The following is a 20,696-nucleotide window of genomic DNA, read 5'->3' as shown; positions in this document are numbered from 1 at the left end:
ATTGCAGCATCGCGCGAAATAGCGCATTAATTCGAGGAATGGTCGTTGCATATTATATCATCATGATGATATCGAGGAAGGCCGCGGGCTCCCTTTCGATTTAATTGCATTCCGCGGGACGACGGAGCGAGAAAACCGATACATCAAGAGCTCATTAATTCGCAAAAATTATTCGCGCTGATCTTTTTGCGCGGATCGAATTTCACCGTATCGCCTGTCGCTAATCGATAGAAAATTTTTGCGACTCAAAGTCGAGTCGTGGAGAAAAAAAAAAAAAACCAATCTGACAGTCATGTCCGTTGCAATCTATTTCTTGATTTTTAAGTTTAGAAACCGTATACTTTTAATACGATTAAAAATCATCGACCTCCTTGATTGTTTAATTCACCTAGTTATTTTTATTTTATTTGTTTGAAAAAACTCATTTTCTCCGTGAAAAGGGCGATTTGTCAGATATATTTCGAAGAAATTGTAAAAATATCGTAAAATAGCAAAGTGGGTCGCAACATTAAAAGGATCACGCTATTATTTACGAACTGATCTCACGATTGAAGCAACTATATTTAGGCCGAGTAAATTTATACACTTTTACAACGTTTTACATGTGTATATGTTTTTCATGTTTCCATTTTCGTAAGTAGATAGTCCTCGCATATAGTTTAGCCACATACTCTGACATCAATTCGAAATGAACGGGAAAAAAATATCCGATTTATTTAGTAACGCAAAAGGAAAGAAGAAATTTTGCCACCGATTTTTTTATTCGACTTGAAACTGTCTATAAATCTCACAAAATTTAAGTTTGTCAAAATTTTCCAATGCAATAACACAACAACAACAACAACAACAACAACAACAACGACGGCAACGATTGCGCGAGAAAGTCGATGTCGTCGTCGAAGCCCACATAATGCCGCCGCTGTTCATCGATCTCACGCGCGTGAATTCGTGCGACCACGCGCGCCTGCGTGCACACGGTGTCGTATATGCACACACACACACACACACATGAACGCGTACGCGCGTTCACACAGAAGCGAGCGTATAAACGTGCAGGGGGTTGGTCGCGCGTGCACGTGTGCGCGCGTATATACAGGCTGGTGGTACATACATATCGGTCGCCGCTATCGATTATTTTGCTCATGTGAAACTCACCCACCCCCCCTCCCTCCGTCCCTCCTCGCCCCTCATCCCCCCGCGCTGTGCAGGAGCGCCCCACTCGCGGCGTCGCGACGCCTCGTATAGAGCGCGATATCGACGTTACATCGCAGCTCTCTCTTGGCCCCCCAACCGTTCCCTTCCCTTCCCTTCCCCCTCCCCTCACCCCCCTCATCCCCCTCTTTCTCCTCACTCTGTCGTCAGCGGGAATCCCCACTTTCAGTGTCGAGAAACTACCCCCAGGGCCGTGAAATCTTGGCATTAACGAGCCCCTAATATTTCCTACGTCTGAATAAAGAAAAATTATTACGCGCGCGGTATGTAAAATCAAACTTGTGTTTATTGAAAATTTATAACAAATGGAGCGTTAAGAATTTTAAAATACAGCAATTTTTATATATATTTTGGAAACTATATATTATACATTTAATTTTATAATAGTCTCATTATATAAAAGCGGATATTATATATATATATATATATATATATATATATATATGTATGTATGTATGTATGTGTGCATATGGATACATTTTAAATATAGCAAGTTATTTTTGTAAATTTATATAGAAGTAGCAATTATGGATTGAAAAGGAAATAAAAAAATGAGAAAAGTTTCCGAATAAATAAGGAGTGGCGCGGTTTTACAGGGGCAATATTATTCGAAATATGAATATTACACGCGCGCATCCCCTTTGAATATTTATTTTCCCGCATTGAAATAATCCGGCGCGGCGCTTTAATCACGCGGCGAATTTATCCGCTTGCGTTTTAATCCGCCGTTTCTTTCTATCCGACTCGACCGTCGGCGCCGGATATAAGGTAACGCCGATATCGATTTTACTTTGTCGTTGATACTCAAATGGATTTCGTCCACGGAGGATATTCGAGGACTCCCCCGCGTTTACACGCGTTACGTTCTCTATCGCTCGAGTTTATCTCAATCTCGGAATCGAGATACTCTTGCAATATACGTGTCAGCTGGCGCGTTTATCGAAATTTTATCAAGCCGCAAAAGCGCTTGAAAAATAATCGATCGCGCGATCGATCGATCCTTTCTCAGCGGTGTAGTTTTTCGAGCAAATCTCCTCCCTTGTCAATGACGTTCGTCGCTGATAACCCATCGACATTATCTTATAAATCGAGGGTTAATATTATTACTTTATTATAAAGCTATAAATTAATTTTTTTTTAAACAGATATATATATATATTTTATATATTTAGAATTTAATTAGAATTTGTATATGAAAATCTGAAACTTGTGATGATTTTAAATATGTAGAATAAATTAAAGCATGAATTGAATTTACATTTGAATTTGTTTCAAATTAAATAATTGAATTTTAAATAAATGTTTGAATTGAATAGATAAAAATCTCGAAATAAAATTATTATAAATTCTTGTAGGAAACCCCCGTGTCGCAAAATCTGGAGTTTCGGCAAAGTCACGATCCTCTAAAAGATTGCTGCAAGTGAATCGAAAGTGAGTCATTTGTATTGTAATGGTGTGGATGAATCGAATTGAATTGTAAATGGCCAGCTCGGTCGTAGAGCGGCGCATCGGCGCTCTATCTGACGCACTCCCTCGAATCGAACCGGCAGGCATAAGTCTCCTTGTTTCAAAGTATGTGCTATACTCCTTGGCAACTACTTAGCAAACAGTATGCTCCGAGGCAACAACGCCAAGCGCCTACGGATCACTCGGTGTAATTCCAGCGCTTCCATCAATGACTTATACGCAGTTCTAGATATCGCCACTTAATAGTTACGTATAAATCCGTCTCTCATTTATGTCTATTTTCACAGTTGAAATGAGAAATTTTTCATTTTAACGCTTATTTATTTATAAGATTATTAATATATTGATGAATATTAAAATAATCATTTTATATATTATTTAAAATCCCTATTAAACTCTTTACGGTATTTTTCAACTAGAGGGTGAAGGAAAGCTATATTTAAAAAAGGGGAAAAGTTATTAAAAGACAATGTTATAAGAGAGCTTTTCATCATTTTTGCATATGCAATTTATCGATACATTTTTTTCTTCTATAAAAAAAAAGATAGTTATTTAAAAATTGGTCGTTAAAAAAATGTGTTTACGTCGTCTTACGCGTTACCTACATATACAATAATTAAATAAATTTTCGGTAAACAAACACGCAAATATATCAGTAGAAAGATACCGTACGGTGACAGCTGCGTCAATCAATCGACGGATCGATATCGCTGACAATAGCGCTGATATCAAACACGCTGATATCAATTCCGAATAGAAACGAAATCGATCGATTGCCGCTCGATGAACAGGAACACGGTGCGTCGAATCGACCGTCGATCGGTGAAAAGTCACGAGGAAAAGAAAAAAAAAAAAAAAAAAGAAAAAAGGAAAGGTAAAATGAGCACGCGAAGCCATACATATATTAGAAGCAGAAGCCTCGCTTAATTGAGAAACTACACTGCGCGTCGTTCGGGGGTGCCGGATACGGTCGAGTAGTCCCTGGGCCACCCCTGACTCGTTCGCCTTCGTTCCCCGTTCCGTCCTATCCCGTCCGTGTTCCTCTTTCATCCTTCATCCCCCGAAACTGACTCGTCTCCTCTCCTCGACCCCTGCGTATCGAGTTCGTTACAGATCCCCGTGGCGAGATCCCCGCCCCTCTCTCCCCCTGCCCGCCTGTCCACTCTCTCGCACCCCCCTTGTACGCTCCTCAGCTTCGTCGGCCCCGTCTCGCCCCGAGAGAAAGAGAGAGAGAGAGAGAGAGAGAGAGAGAGAGAGAGAGAGAGAGACCGGCACCCTCCTGTCGGAGGCTCTCGCGTAGCGTAGCATTCGCGATTTGCGCAACTCCGCACAACTCCGTGCGAGCGCGAGACGCGCTCGTTTTCTCTCCGTGTGTCCCAACAACACCACACACGATTTGACCTCGTGCGCATCCTTGCCGTATCTTCCTCATCTCGAGATCGCGGGACGAGAAGAGAAGAGAAGGAAGAAGAGAAACGACGAAGTTGTCTACCGGAAGGCAGTCTCGATTTCGTCAGGAAGAAATTTTCCGTTCCGGAGCAAACTGCGACTGAATTCGGCAAGCACGAAGACGACATCGGGACCTCGAGAGGGTGCGAAGATAGAGATAGAGAGAGAGAAAGAGAAAGAGAGAAAGAGGGGGAAGAGAGAGAGAGAGAGAGAGAAAGGGAAAGAGGAAGAAAACGCATCGTGGCGCGGCGCGCTTCTAAGCGTGCGCGCGCGAGTTTCGCATCAGCGAGTCGCGGATATCGAAGTCGAGGATCGGTCGTCTCGCCAAGGATCCGTCTCTCCCTTCGTCGTCGAGGTCGTGCGCCATCGAACCAAGTGCGGCGTCGAAGCCGATCGATCGAAAGCGCGCGGCGGAGAGTCGATCCGACGCCGACGTCGTAGAGTCCTCTCTCTCTGTAGCGGGCGGCCATTGATCTCCGTATCGACGCCAGCCACGACCAATCGTCAGCGGCCCCTCTTCTTCTCTCGGCCACCCCTTTGTGTATGCCGGTGTGTGTGTATATGTGCGCGCGGATTCCGTGTCTGTCGCTCGATCAAGTTATCTTGCGGATCGTTTGTTCTCGCAGCCTCCACGGAAGAAGGACGACATCTTGGAAGAAGGAACAGCTCGAAATAGTCATGGAGGATGATGCGTGCCTTATCGGCGTATCGACGTTTCGATCCTGAAGAGGAAGTAGATGAAAACCGGTTTTCGCGATTTCCAAGATTTCCTCTTTGATTGCGCGCCCGCGCGCGCGCGCGCGCGCACGATCAGGACTGTGGGCCATATCGAGCCGTATCGATTCGGTGATCGACCTCGTTAAATAGCCTGATCGATCGCGGGAATGATTTCCGGGAAGAAAAGAGAGGAGAAATCAAAGTGCACTTGAGAGACGAAACTTTGCGCAAAGTAACTTCCTGCGAACAGAACTATTATTACGTCAACGACGACCCAGTTCGAGGAGGAAAACGCAAGTTTGCCGGCAATTGAAGAACCTGAACCTGAACTATAACCAATCTCGGAAGGAAGGAAATCGCAAAAGACGTATATCTAGAAGACGTTTCTTTGAAGAAAAATTTCTATAGTGTTTCTAAAAAAAAAAACAAAAAAAAAAAAATCTCATAGTGTCCTCGCAATGTTTCTCGCAAACACAAGCAGCCCTCTTGCTAAAGACAGACGACGATCGCGAATCGAATCGAGTCGAAAGCAGTTTCATTAGTCAGTTGGCTAATATCGCTGGGTCGAGGTCGTGGCGGGCGCAGGTGACGCGAGTCGATGTTTATGCTCGAAGTATCGGCCGCGCGCATCGAACTACATTGGTCACGAGGTATCGGAAAATCGATAGAAAGCTGACTGACGCCAGCGGCGGCGACGTCGGCGGCGGCGGCGGCGTTGTAGTTGGAGGTGGCAGTGCTGGTGGTGGCGGGTGAGACGTCCGTGTCACCTACACACCCTTAGTTACGCGTCGCTCTGATGCTAGTGACTTAGCCGGTGGTGGTTCTTGTCACTTATTTGGACGTTCTGCGTGCGAGAGGTTGCCCTTGTCGCGTCATCAAGAAGCTAACCTTCTCTCAAATGTCGTAGGAAAAAAAACAAAAAAAAAAAAAAAAAAAAAAACAGATAAAAAAAATAGAGACAATCGCGATTGTCGAGTCTTTACTGTCTCGACAATTATCTTCCGGTGGTGAATGAAAGCTGAAGTTGCGCGTGAAGGAAATAACGGGTGTCACCGTCGTTGCGAAACTCCGTCTCTGGCATCTCTTTCACGTGGACGATAGACTCTTGTCCACCGCGCGGAGAAAAAGATACGAAGGGCATCACTGCGCAAGTACCCGTGACAGTAACGGCTTCGACGACGATGTGCTGGTGCAGTGATAGTGACAACGGTGGTAGCGGTGGTGGTAGTGGCGGCGGCGGCGGTGTTGCGTGAGCGATTACTCCCCTCCGTGAACGAACGAACGAATAAACTGACACGTGGCGGGGAAAGGAGAAAGAGGAGGGGAAAGACAGAGACGGCGGTCACACCTGGACCAGGAGAGGAAACTCGCGGCACGCGACACGAAGAAGCGCGTGAGCGGAATAACAGTAGTATTATAGTAGTAGTACAACAACAGAGTAGTAGAACGGAGACCAGATGGCGGTTGTGCCGGTAGTGTGAGCCGCGCGAGATATTCGGGGTAGGGACCGTTAGGAAGAAGAGGAGGAGGAGGAGGAGGAGGAGGGCAGCGGGGTGGAAGAATCCCCGGTAGAGAGCGAGACGGAAAGTGAGAAACCGACCCTCTTTGCACCGCTTCTGGGCCCGCTTATAACTCTCCTTCTCTCTTTCTCGCTCTCTCTCTCTCTCTCTCTCTCTCTCTCTCTCTCTCTCTCTCTCTCTTCGTTTCTTCCATTAGACGAGAGCCGGTATATACATTCCCGGTGTGCGTTCGCACTCGGGCGCGCGAGCGCAGAGAGCGTGCGCTCTCACTCGCTCCGTACTCGTGCGGTGTCATGGGCGCACGGTGGTCGTTGCGCTACCACCGGATACTTCCTATGTCGATCCGACGTCGCGGTGGAGTTTCAGCATCAGCATCAGCATCAGCATCAGCATCAGCATCAGCATCAGCATCAGCATCAGCATCATCGTTGTCGTGGTTGTCGTTGTCGTCGTCGTCGTCGTCGTCGTCGAGTATTCGCCGGGAAACTCGTGCACGTTCGTGTTCGTCGCGATCGTCGTGCGGTAATCAGTGACGGCGAAATTAGTGATATCACGAGGGAGAACGCGCAACGTGTCTCCTCCCCCCCCCCCCCCTTCGAAACGAACAATTGATTTGACATAAGTAAAAAGAAGGAAGCAAGTGCGATACGGTACGGTACGGTACGGTACGGTGCGGTGCGGTGCAATTCGGTGCGGTGCGATTCGGTGCGGTGCGGTGCGGTGCGTCGTCGTCGTCGTCGTCGTCGTCGTCGTCGTCGTCGTCGCCGTCGCGTCGTCGTCGTCGTCGTCGTCGTCGTCGTCGTCGTCCTCGTCGTCGTCGTCGTCGTCGTCGGCGTCGGCGAACAACAGCGAAGGAACGAGTGGCAGTGCGCCCACTACCGAACTAGATGTGCGTAAATGGAAGGTATAGGGGACATAGGCGATCATCAATCGCATAGCGAGCAATTACTGGACTCGGTCGATTCCCCGGCGGTATCTACGCATGGCCGGGGCGGTGGGGGCGGCTCGAATGGGAACTGTGGTAAAGGTGCAGGGGAAGGAGGAGGAGGTAGGGCTGGCATGGTCGGTAGGGGTAGACATCACAACCACCACCACCACCACCACCACCACCACCACCATCATCACCATCATCAACAGCAGCAGCAGCAGCAGCAGCATCAGCAGCAGCAGCAGCAGCAGCAGCAGCAGCATCAGCACGAGGTCGGCGTCGCGCACGAAACGGGAGGTGGCAGTGGTGGTAGGAACGGTGGCAACAACGGGGGTAATGGTGGCGGTGGTGGTGGTAACGGAGGAGGTAGCATCGAGGGTATGTCTTCGTCGGCCTCTCAAAGCCCCGACATCGCGTGCGCGAGCCTACCGCTGGAACTGCTCGCGGCTGGCGCGCTCGGCGTCAAGGAGGAGCGAGACCTCGCCGCCGCGGAGGACCTGTCGTCGTCCCAGGATCCGCCGAGCGTCGGCGGCGGCGGCGGCGGTGGCGGTGGCGGTGGCAGTGCCGGTGGCGGCGGAATCGGAGGCAACGACGGCGGACGCGCCGTCGCTGGCAGCAACGGCAACGGCAACGGCAACGGCAACGGTGGTAACGGCGGCGGCGGCAGCAGCGGTGGCGGCGGAGGCGGCGGCGGTAGTGGCAGTGGTGGTAGTAGTAGTAGTAGTGGCGGCGGTGGCAGGCAGAGCGCGCGGGAGTCCCTGTCGGTGATCGTGCCGCCTCAGGACGTGGACGTGGACTCGCGCGACGCCGACGACTCGGAGCTCCTCAGTCCGGGCAAGCTAACGCCTACGTCCGGGATAAGCGTGTCGGTCGCGAGCATGATCGACGCGACGGACTTCAGGGCGATGCAGCCGGAGCCGACGTATCAGACACTCACCTCGGTGGCCGAGAGGATGTCGCCGCCTGGCTTCAGTCCTGGCTCCTCGTACGCCACGTTGACGCCGCTGCAGCCGTTACCGCCGATCTCGACGATGAGCGACAAGTTCGTTTACGGCGGTCACGCGGCGGCCGGCGGCGTCACCGGCAGTTTCGCCGTGATGCAGAACAACGGCCTGGGTAACATCGGCCTCGGTATGGGCGGCTCGCCGTACGCGTATGACAAATTACCGTCGATGGGCATGTCGCCGCCGCACAATTATCCCTCACCGGGCGCGGGTCTTCAACCGAGCCCCTTGTCGCCGCAGAGCGCTTACAGCCAGAGCGGCCTTAATTCGCCGCACAAATCGTCCGCGAGTCCGCATTACGATCCGGCGTTTTTACCACGGTTGCAGCAGAGTCCGGCGGCGCTCAGCCCGTCCTCGCCGCCGGCCGTTACGGCCACGGCGAGTTTCGCGCCATCCCATCATTCACCGCCCGGCACGCACTCGGTGCCGAGCGCGGCGTCGCCGCCCCCGACCATGCAGACGCAGCTGCAGCAGCAGCAGCAGCAGCAGCAGCAACAGCAGCAGCAGCAGCAGCAGCAGCAGCAGCAACAACAACAATCTATGCCGCAGCAGCAGCAGCAGCAGCAGCAACAGCAAACCATATCGCACACGCAACACGTGCAACATACGTCGGTCGTCATGAAGACGGTGTCCACCGCGAGTAACGGCGGTGCCGGTGAAGTCGAGGAGATTAACACGAAGGAGCTCGCGCAGCGGATCAGCGCCGAGCTCAAGAGGTACAGCATACCACAGGCGATCTTTGCGCAGCGGGTCCTCTGTCGCAGCCAAGGTACCCTCAGCGATTTGCTGCGCAACCCCAAACCCTGGTCCAAGCTCAAGAGCGGCCGCGAGACCTTCCGGCGGATGTGGAAGTGGCTGCAGGAACCCGAGTTTCAGAGAATGTCGGCCTTGCGGCTAGCAGGTTAGTTGTCCGCGCCAGAGACACTTTCTCCTCTCTCGTTTACCACGTTTGATATATAAATAAAGCCCCCCCCTCAGCCCCCAGCCCTCAGGCCCCTGCCCCTGCCCCTGCCCCTGCCCCTGCCCCCTCTCACGAACCACTCAACGTACTCGAAATTACACTATCAAAAGTCCCACCTCTCTATATCGTATATATATATTTCGTGTTCTTTTCATTTCTTGTAAGAAAAGAAAGAAAAGAACCTCCGGGCTTTGAGACCGACGTTATATCGTCGTCGTCGTCGTCGTCGTCGTCGTCGTCGTCGTCGTCGTTGTCGTCCTCGTCCTCGTCGTCGTCCTCGTCGTCGTCCTCGTCGTCGTCCTCGTCGTCGTCCTCGTCCTCGTCCTCTTCGTCTTCGTCTTCATCATCATCATTGTCGTTGTGTTGTCGTTGTCGTTGTCGTCGTCATCGTCATCGTCATCGTCATCGTCGTCGTCGTCCTCGTCTTCGTTGTGTGAGTCTCTCGCACATGTAATACATGAACACGTATAAACGTCACAAACACGTTGTGTCTCACGCTTCATATACCTATACACGTGTCTCGCTGCTCGCCTGTGTTCTCGTCCTGTGCGTCCTGTGCAACATCGATCCATAATCGATGATCGCCAGATTCTTTGGATTCCCGTCGTTTAACAACATTTACGGCGTTTCATCTTTTTAAATTTGTTTAAAAAAAAAAAAAAAAAAAAATATAAGTTTGATATCGCAGTAAAGTTTGACATACAGTAAAGTTTCAGATAAAGAAATATCGAATGTGAGAAAAAATCGCGAGATGCCATGTTAAAGTTTATTATTTTACGAAATATTAATATTTAGATAATATTGAAAAAGTATAAGCTTGTAGTTTTGCTTAATATAGGTTGTTTAAGAATCGGCAAATTATGAAAAAAAAAAAAAAAAAAAAAAATTGTACTTTTCACAAAATATGTACATTCGAAATAATTATAGAGAGTGTATCTCAGCGTTAGGAATTTTCCGCGCGAAACATTGCACTTGATAGACCGCGTTGTAGAAACCTCCCTCTTCCTCCTCTTTCCAGGGATATCCTTCGATTCAAAATAAACTGCACCCTACTTGATAACGCTCTACTGGAACGAGCTTAGAAAAGAACAGCTTCACTTACATTGATTAAACTTGATTAAAATCAAACTTTCGATTAAATTATGATGTTTTTTAAATTGGAGAACAAGAAGAGAAAATTGATATGATAAAGTAAATATTCTTTACGCTTCTTAGGAATATCGAGGAAAAAATAACAATTTATTAAATTCTTCAAAATTGATTTTTTTTTTAAATTAAATATGTACACATGTGTGTGTGTGTGTGTGTGTGTGTGTGTGTGTGTGTGTGTGTGTGTGTGTGTGTGTGTGTGTGTGTGTGTGTGGAGAATACTTCTTAGTTCCTACTAAAAAAAAGAAAAAAAGAAAAAGAGATCCATATTAATTATACATGATATATGTTTACCAGATCGAAACTCTGATAGTCTGTCGACAAGACAAAACAAACATTGCTTCAAAGTATAGACGTAACAGTGGATAGTAAAATAATGTAGATTAGATATCGGTACATACGTGTAAAATAATCAAATGTGCGTAGCAATCGATGAAATGTGACAATTTACGAATCGAACGACAATCGGGAATCGGACTCCGGGAAGAACTCTGTGGGAGCGTGCTAAATCACACGCGGGATCATGTTTTGGGGAGATATACGCGCGCAAAAGATCCGCGCGGAGCGCGCGCGCGGACAGCGGAAGCGCACACGTGGCTGACCCACGTGGGAGAGGCGTTCCCTTCCATATCATTCAGAGATAGACGCGCGGAATAACACTTTTCGAATTCAACATCCTTCGTTCGCGGCGCGGCGCGGCGCGGCGCGGCGCGGCGCGATGCGATGCGGCGGCGCTCCGCGTCGCGGCGCTCGCCGCTTGCGTCCGGGTATTGATCGCCGAGAGAGAGAGAGAAATCGACGGCGGTCACGCGGTCGCCGTCACCGTCGCCGTCGTCGACGACGACGGCATCGCGGCGCAGCCGCGCACGACCTCGGCACGGCTTCGTCTCGCTTTCCGGAGCCGCCATGTTCGCCACGCCGTCGTCCCTCCCTTCTCCCCCTCCCTCTTTCTCTCTCTCTCTCTCTTTCTCTCTTTCTCTCTCTCGCTCTCCTCCTTCTCCGCCACCACCCCTCTGGACCATTCTGTTCTCGACCGCCGGAATCACCGCGCGGGACTTTCTAGATTTTCGTGTCACTCGAGCATGATCACGGAAAGCGGAATGATCCTCGCGATCGAGACTTCCGCCGAGAAAGGACGAGGGAAAGGGAGAGGGTTGGATGCATCTTGAGGTTGATATTGTATAAGCTTTAATATTGCAGTAAGATTTAAGATTCCTTCTAGAATTCTTTTTGCAATTACGCATTGTACAATATATAACGAATTTCTCGTCAATTTTTTTCTTTTTTTTTTTTTTTTTTTTAATAAAAATATCGCGGGAAATCGTCATTCTTCCACACATTTCCAATTTTCAAAATTATACGTTTTTGCAAGGTTCAAGTTAAAATTTTATTAAACTACAATCCATCTGTGTGAAGCTGACAGATATTTTTTCACGTTTACAAACTGAGTTGACTGAAGCCATAGAGTCTTTTTTAATCCATCATAATTTTTAACCATTACTCCCTCTCGAGGCTTTAAATTTATTAGAAAATTTGTCATTAAAAATAATAATAAGCTCACAAGTGTTATATAACAAAAATTACTTATTTCTTGTTTGTTTCTCTCTCTTTTTCTCTGTCATTCCTTGCCGTCTACCGAGGCATACACATAATGTCGAAAAGACACAGGATATCTCTTTACGGTGTAAATGTTCCACCGACAGCCCCTCGTAGTATTCTCTTAGGATCGTGGAAAAGGCCGGGAGCGAAGAAAAGACGGGAATAAAATAATCGCCGTGAAGAAAAAATGCCGAAGAAGAAGAAGAAGAGAAGAAGAAGAAGAAGAAGAAGAAGAAGAAGGGCTCGATTCAGAGCATCTCTTCCTATTGTTTCCCGCGTGTCTCTCTCGCGAGAAAACCCGTCTCGTTAGAGCGCGTTCGCGGATTCAAAAAGCAAACATTTCACGAAATCCCTGAATCTACCTCATATATAAGCGTAAGCATACATTACTATAGCTATGTCTACAAGTTGCAATTTAAAAAAAAAATCGACAGAAATTTTATCAATATTAGTGATTTTAGAAATTAAAATAAAATTGACGAATTAAATTAATTGAGATTATATTAACGAGCCAAATTAAAATACAAGAAATTAGATTCGTAAAATTGTTAAAATCAAAATTTAAATTATCTAAAACAGATAAAATTTGCTTGATTCGCAGGATATTACTCGGCATGTAAATTCCTTGAGAAAAAAATATACAAAACGTCTTCCAAGTTTTCCGAGAAGCTCCGAACGAACTAGACATAATTCGCTCACAGCCGTTAAAACGGCGATCAATCGGCAAGCATAACATTGCTCTTATAAATTGCCTTTATTATGCCACCGCTATTGTTGTTTGTGTACGAATTCATTTAGTAATGACTATAATGTGTGCTGGATGTCATTTGCGTTTAATTGCATTCACCATCGTCGTCGTTATCGATCGTCACGTGAGGGGGTCAGGTGCATTAGTCGCCAAGCTCCTCATACTTTTTCTATTTACTTTCGCCAAATGTATTCTATATTTCTCAAGTAAGTTCAATAATTCAAACATTCATTTCGTGATAATGAAGTTCTTATTAGAATTACGTAACTTTCCACGCATCTACGGGGGTTAAAAAATTTTCCAAGTGATTGAAAATAATAATGAGTTTTAGAGTGTTTAGAATTTTAGTTTAGAATTTTAAACGATCTGTATATTCTGGATTAAAGGACCTAAATTTCCAAGTAAATACGTTCTTACATCTAAAATAAGATAATTAAATATAATGGATTTAAATTAAATTAAATCATATACAACAGCACATTTAAATTAAATTAAATAAATTAGATATCAAGATATTTTTGCATTTCACAATGAAATGACGAAAAATTATAAAATGTGAAAATTTTCATCGAAATTTCAAGAATTCGAGGCATCTAATAAATGCAGACACCCCTCGCATAATTAACCCTTGTAGGTCACATATTTTTTACTCTCTTCCTGGTTCCACATATGGGTCATAATATAATATCTTGTCGCACTTTTAACTGTCTCAAAGTGTTAAAAAAAAATCTACAAAAAATATTCCTTGACATGTATAGAAAATGATATATACAACAAAAGTTGAAAAATAAATTGTACATTTTTTTTTTTTATTGATTAAGACTTTCGGGGGATTTTTTTTTATTGTTTAACATATCGATAAGGTTAAAAGTGATTCCTATGTGACCTTAAGGGTTAATGTCATTTTTCCTCAACATTGATGCTTGATATCGTTCTGTAGGTCTTACATCGGCAGCTCATGTATCTTCCCATATACACTGGACATAATGAAAGAAAAAAAAGAAAAAAAAGAATCGATACGGTTCTGTCGTTTCCCTGTCTCACGAGCTTATCGCGAAGTTACATCGCTGCCACGAGCTACGTTATGTTTTTAACAACGCGATCAATACCATGTCGTCCTCGTAAACACGAATTTTTGAATTTCTTAAGTCTGTGAAGATATCAAAAATTATTGCTTATTTACATTAAATTAATGCGTTAAATGTTTGTCTCACTTTTCCATTTTCTGCTCTAAATAGGGAATATTTCTTTAATAAATAGTTTAAAAAGTAAAAGATTAAAAATCGTATCTTACATGTCCTCTACTTTAATTTCATAATCAATCTTCAGTAGCTTGCATCCTCGGATTTATCATTTAAAGGACGAATTAAACTCTACGTACTTTATATATACAATTTACAAATTTTGTAATTTCACTATTAATTAGTAATAAACGCGGCTAATTAAGAATTACTGGCATTTCGTCTTTTCTTCTAAATTTCACGAAATAAAATAATGATGCGTCCCCCTCTCTCTCTCTCTCTCGCTCTCGCTCTCGCTCTATTGCACTTTCATGTAGCGTGACGGACGCTATGCGGTTTCCACGGTACGTTGACGCACAGCACGCGCCGAAACGCGACACCCGGCGGTGTGGAGAGGCCCTATGCGTGCTCACATGTCGGGCATAGCATGAATTCGCCCCCGCGTGTCCCGCGTGCCCGTCGTCGTTCCTATGGGATATCCTGTCGGCTCGCGGGGAACGCGTTCATCGGCCCTCTCCGCCCTCCCGTTTTTATTCCCCTCTCCCTCGCCTGCCCTCCCCCTCCCTCCCTCCCTCCCTCCCTCCCTCTCCACGATCGAGAGTTATCAAATCTTTGGTAATTTTTTCGGTAACCCTCCGAATTCTATGTCGAGTTATTATTTATTATCGATATATTATATTTAAAACGACACCTAAATATATATATCCGCAAGCAAGTTGGTGCAATGACACTCGGCTCACGATGTTGGCTCATTGAAAAATCGAATATTCCATTTTTTCTGTCAAAATTTTATTAATAGCTTGCAAATATATTGCATCAAGCGTAATTTGACTCAGCTTATTAGAAATATTAATTTTTATTGATATTCGAGTGTTTGAATTTTTCGATTTTTGGTATTTTCTCGGAACTTTGATTTTTTCGGATCGTCCAATCTTACAAAGAAGAAAAAAAAACTTAAAATCTTATTAAATACATTTTAAAGTACGGAGAATAAACTGATATTATTTTAGTGCGTGCATTCTATTCGAAACAAGAACTGCTTTTTTCAGAACTCAGTTTTTATAGGGGAAGAGGTCATTCACTAAAACGTTCTATCGGAAGGAGAGAGGAAGAGGGGGAGAATCAAGGTGCAGATGTCACATCAATGAACACCTTTCGTCGTACAGCTGTTACGCTATGCGAGTACTGATAGGACGAAACCATAGCTTTTACATTTCAACTTTTCTATCGACTTGCGTGTGTGTTTTAACGCACACACTGCTGCACAACTTGCTGTTAAGAATACATAACATAACACATGTTAAAGGATGCATCTTTACTTGATATTTTTATTATTGAAAATACAACGAAAAATACGACGAAAGAATACCTCTTTTAGTACTTACGAAAAAGAATATTCCTCTTATAAATATATCAACGATAAATAATTCCATTTGCACACGAAAAAAAAAAAAAAAAAAAAAAAAAAAAAAAAAATGCGTCCGCAAAATTCAACAGACGCGCGTGTCACGGTGTGAAATAGAACAAGATCGCCCGCATGTCGCGCTTAAAATGTCCGGGACATCATAAAAGTAGGTCTTGCGACCGAGACTGTGACTGAAACATCGTTTTTACATGCGGTTCGCGCTTTACATTCGAGGATGTTCAGCTCGCTATTGCGTCGCTAGAGAATTCGATAGAGAGCTCCGCTCGCCGCGTGTGGACGGATCGAATTGAGTTTCAAGCAGATCATTGATAAACGAAAGGTGATACTGACTGTGTGCGTGGTATGTTTTGTGATAAGCAATATTCTCTTGGAACGATGCCTCTTAATTGTACCGACACCAATCGTGTCTTCGAGCGAACATTTTTATTATCCGCGAATTTAGGCAGCAAGTTTGTCGAAGGGATTTATATTTCCGAGCTTTATTTCTCACGTCCAGCTTAATGACCGAGTTCTTTTCCTCGAAAGTCATCTTGAATTTATTCGTCTATATTACAATTTAACACATAGTATTAGTTTAAAAGTATTAGTAAAATTATTCTAAAAATTCAAACCGTCTAAAAAAAAATTGTATTTTTACTTTTATTTGAAAATTATTCTAATTATTTCAAGATGAAAGACGTGTATATATTGAAGATTCGAGAAATATTGGAAAATTTGAGTATCCCTATAGTCTTAAATATCTAAATGTCTTTGTTCGAGGACTTAAAGACGGAAACGATTACAACTCCTACCGTAAGACAATCAAATATTGATAATCGTTCGACTATTATCGTGGGTCTGAAAGTAGCACATCCTGCTTTTTGGCGTATGTATTTCCAGAAAGTTTCCTGACAAATTTCACGAATACTCCTTCCACCAGCTGACTCATCCACTACGTCATGCATGCAATATACAGGGTGCCCAAGCTAAATTTTCCCCTTACTAAATTCGACAAACAATCTTCTCGCAGCGCAAAGTTTAAATTCGCGTACCTTCCATTTTTAATAAAAATATCTGCGCAACAAAATCTCATATAAAACTTCAGTAAAACCAAAATCTGAAAGACGTCTTATTAATTCTTTATATTTATTCTCCATTTTTCACTATCTCAAAATTAATTCAAATCAATGTGTGTGTGTTCTCTAATTTTTCCAACAATTTACAATTTACAGTCTTTATTTTTAATTCAATATGACTCTTCCAAGATTGAAAGATAGCAAGTAGTATGTTTGAGACACCCTATATATGTATGTAGGCCGCACACAAGGCACGCCACGCAAAGTCTCTCTCTCTCTCTCTCTCTCTCTCTCTCTCTCTCTCTCTCTCTCTCTCTCTCTTTCTCTTTCTCTTCCTCCCTGTTTCTCACCCCTGTGTGGGCAACTCTCTCTGTCTCTCTTTCTTCTGGAACCCTCTCGTTCTTCATCCACGTAGTAACGGAGTGTTCAGTGGGAACCGGCTTTTCCCGTTGTACGATGCACACACGCCGTTGTTCGCAACTGTTACGTACGTGTCCCGCGTACGTACGTACAGGATGGTACGAAATAGTAGGGCGAAAGGAACCCCGTGAGAAAAGGAGATTCGGGGTCGGAGGTACTGTGCCACGAGGTAAAATCCTCGAGAAACGTCCGACATTTTCACTCTCAATTTTCTACCGATATACTTTCTCTTTGCGGAAATTCCACTTAATTACTATGACATGCGATCAAATAAAAACTGCTTTAAAGTTGTTTAAAAATTAAAATATTGATCGGGAGGAGAAGTTAATAAGTTACTCGAGTAGAAAACATATTAATGTATGATAAATAAGGTAATTAAGTGTTGTCAACACTTTCATCGATTTTCACTACTATTGTTACTTTAGCACACGCGTCTTTATAATATATTATTAGCGTTAAATACCAGATTCTGAATCATGAAATCATCGAGAATAAATACTGGCTAATCGAATATTAATACGTAATAAATTGAGTGCGGAATAATTTATAATATACGACGTAGAGTCAACACAGCTTTCAAGTAGAAAAAAAAAAAAGGTATTATTTATATTTGAAATTTTTAAGAATTTTTCATGCGACAGACGGGTGATTAAATTGTTGGTTAAATAAATTTTAGAATACTTTACCCAAATAGCATTTCGCGGCCAAAATAAGATTCCCCAAAATCAGCGCACTGAATTATTTCATTGAACATCAAGATTAAACGACTGTGAATGAGAACTTGGGAAAACCGGGAGAGAAACATCGAAAAAAGTGTATCTCGTTAGATCTCATTGATTCTAGAATGTATTTCATGATAAAAAAAAAAAAAAAAAAAAAGTTTCTTCGCAAAGCTTTTTGCAAATTCTCCTAATTGTAAGTTTATTTACAAAGAATCAATAAGAGAAATGACAAACTTTGATAAACCGTATCGCGATTATCTCGTTCCTCATTTCGATTCTGTGTTTGGCCTTCTCTTCGTTTCCACGCCCCTCCCTGTATAATTTTGCAAACAATATCCTTCTTCATCGTCCGAAGAGGCTCGTCGGCAGAACGTCAACACGGAAGATATGGAAGCAGCTGAATCTCGGAAAAGTAGAGAGAGTACTCTGCTCGATCTCTGCTGAGAAAGTTGGACGGTTCCCGCTCGTGCGCGCAAATGCAAATGTTTCGATCTAACCAAACGGATAGACAAACGCACCACCAAGGACTCTACGAGCTTTTCTTTTTATCCGTTTTCTCATATATCCGATTCAAGAATCGCCCGCGAACAAAAGATTACGCGCCTCGCAGGCCGCCAGGATCGTTCCCGCTCGCATTATAATCAAGTATACCGCAAAATTAGTCTGCTATTGCAGAAAGAATATGTACCAACTTTCTCACAAATAAGTAAAATAATAAATAGGGCAAATAAAATAATAAATCAAGGAAAAAAAATTCTTTTTCATAATAAAGTTGAAAAAAAAAAAAAAAAAAAAAAAAAGAAAAGAAAAAACTAATTTTATAAAAATGATAAAGAAAAAGAGAGATCAATCAATAATTCTTACTTTCTGGAAAAAATATTACGCCAAAGTTAAATTATATTATTTATATTGATAAACAATATTCGAATCTTTTTCAGTTGTAATAGTTCTTGTGTGAAATGAGATGTCTGATATAATTAACAATGGCAGAAACTTTTTCATATTTCTAACAAGTTTCTTGATTTTATAATGCATGTTCTTTCTACAGAAATGTCGCTTTTCACGCGCGCACGGGAACTTTTCTCGCATCCTGTATATATATATTTCGCTGCGATTGAACGCTGAATTTAATTGATTTTCCCCTGTTTTTTCGTTTTCTGTTTTCTTAGGAACAAGAACCTACGATCCTAAATTAGTATATATCCTTCATCCCGCTCTTCCCAACCAATATTTTTTTGTGATAATCAAGCGCTTGAAATTCGTAGAACTCGAAATGGCAATATCTTTGACGGTTGAATTTATATTATTGCTGTTTCATTAACGACACTTGGATTCAATGCAAATTTTGAGAAAGCACATTTTAATAAAAATTGAGAAATTCCTTATATATTTTTGAGCTTGGATCTAATTTATAAACTTTTATATAACAAATAACAAATTACAAAGATTTTTTTCTTATATATACATTAAAGATTTCTCTGAAAAAAAAAAGGATTCAAAATCTCAATTTTTCAAATCTCTACACGTTATCTGATATACACTAGCCTTCTTCCTCGATATGTCAACAAACATGATTGATCGACTCGACAAAGATACCGCCACCGTTAATTACATTTTAGTTTTACTTTAGTTTTATCATAAGTTACATGAATCTTAAGTCAATGTGAGATGCCCTGTCTTATGTTGTATGATTTCTTTCTTGAGATGTGTGTGCTTTTCCGTTTTGTGATCTTGTCTTTTTTGTTCCATTGTGCAAAGAGGAAAGAGAGTGCACACGTGGGTTCAATCTTAACGAAATACAGCGCCGAATTTTTGTTACTTTCGGGAATGATATCACTTTTTTCGATCGTCGTCCGAATTACTTTTTTTTTTTTTTTTTATGCACCATTCCTTTTCTGGCTCGCAAAATAGAAAATACATCTTTTGCAATTAAAAAATCAACGATGTTAAATTTGAAACTTTGAATAAGAGATCTCCGGTTTCAAAGGGAACATCTATTACCTATATATTCTTAGATGCTTGGATCTTCGAAATTCTTGGTTTCTTAGATTTTTTGAATTTTGAGTCTTCGGATCTTTGGATTCGCGACTCGTTAAATTTCTGAAGTTGGGGAGATTACCTCAAATGTTTTATTTTCTGTTTCATTTTACCAAAATTTGCATGCAAATCTCGTGCTTTTAAACTCGATTCGAGTTTCACGCAGAGATTGTTTCTCTGACAATTACAATTATACCGATCGTGCTTAACTTAAAAAAAAAAAAAAAAAAAAAAAAGAGATCTGCAAACGCGAGCGAGAAAAGGAAGGGACGGGACGGGACGGGATCTCAGGAGCAACAAACAGAGAAAGAAATTATAAACGCGGGCTAAATGGTTCTCGACGATACCAAATGTAAGACTCATGACAAGTGTAAACGCAAGGTGTGTGTCTATCGGTTTGGTTTTAGCCCTGAGCAACTGCTCTGAGAGCGGAGGCGACCCGGACGCAATGCTGGACATGCACCATCCAGGAACCGGAATCGACTCGCACCATCCGCAGTTTCACAACTCCTATGGTAATATAAAATTCATCATTAATAATAGTAATTAATCCTTCTTCCTATTTTCGCTCTCTTTAACCCGCGGCACTGTTTGTTCCGTCATTCTTTTCGTTTCTTTCCTTACGCTTTTGACATTTAAACCTTCATCGATAACACAATGGACCATAAAAATTCTCATTATCATTAATATCTTATTTCGAATATTTGTTTAATTCCATTTGTTGGACGAAATCAATTTAGAGCGTGCTTTTAACATTTTTTTTTTCTTTCGTATTTTCCAACCTAACGAAAAAAAAAAAAAGAATAATGCAAGCTTCTTCCTGTGTCTTTTAATAATTCTCAAGTACAAATTGGGTTACGAATTTCTGTCATTGAACCGAACAAAATTAATAATGACGGCAGCTGTTCGAGATGAGACTTTAAAGAGCTCTCTTACTCGGCGTGTCGGGATTGATAGATTCCATCAATTTGGACGTCGATCCGCGGTTTTTCGAGCATTGCCTTAATAGCGTTACCGTTAAACTTGTTTGCGGGAATACGT

General features: G+C 43.1%; 1 protein-coding gene across 4 annotated transcripts in view; it reads left to right on the top strand.

Moving 5' to 3' along the window:
- The first annotated feature begins 4,001 nt into the window (after window positions 1-4,001).
- The window catches only part of LOC140673814 (uncharacterized), a 79,576-nt gene continuing 62,881 nt past the window's right edge, over window positions 4,002-20,696 (top strand). The window contains exons 1-2 of one of the 4 annotated variants that reach the window (XM_072907005.1): window positions 4,002-9,198; window positions 20,063-20,170. In XM_072907005.1, the coding sequence (XP_072763106.1) occupies window positions 7,263-9,198; window positions 20,063-20,170 (2,044 nt within the window). In that variant the 5' untranslated portion in view covers window positions 4,002-7,262. The remainder of the gene's footprint in view (window positions 9,199-20,062; window positions 20,171-20,696) is intronic. The other 3 variants (XM_072907003.1, XM_072907006.1, XM_072907004.1) reach the window with 3 other exon arrangements.

This window comes from Anoplolepis gracilipes, chromosome 15, assembly GCF_047496725.1.
Source record: "Anoplolepis gracilipes chromosome 15, ASM4749672v1, whole genome shotgun sequence".
NCBI lineage: Eukaryota > Metazoa > Arthropoda > Insecta > Hymenoptera > Formicidae > Anoplolepis > Anoplolepis gracilipes.
The sequence above is the reverse complement of the archived record's forward strand: the minus strand, read 5'-3'. Positions and strand labels throughout refer to the sequence as shown.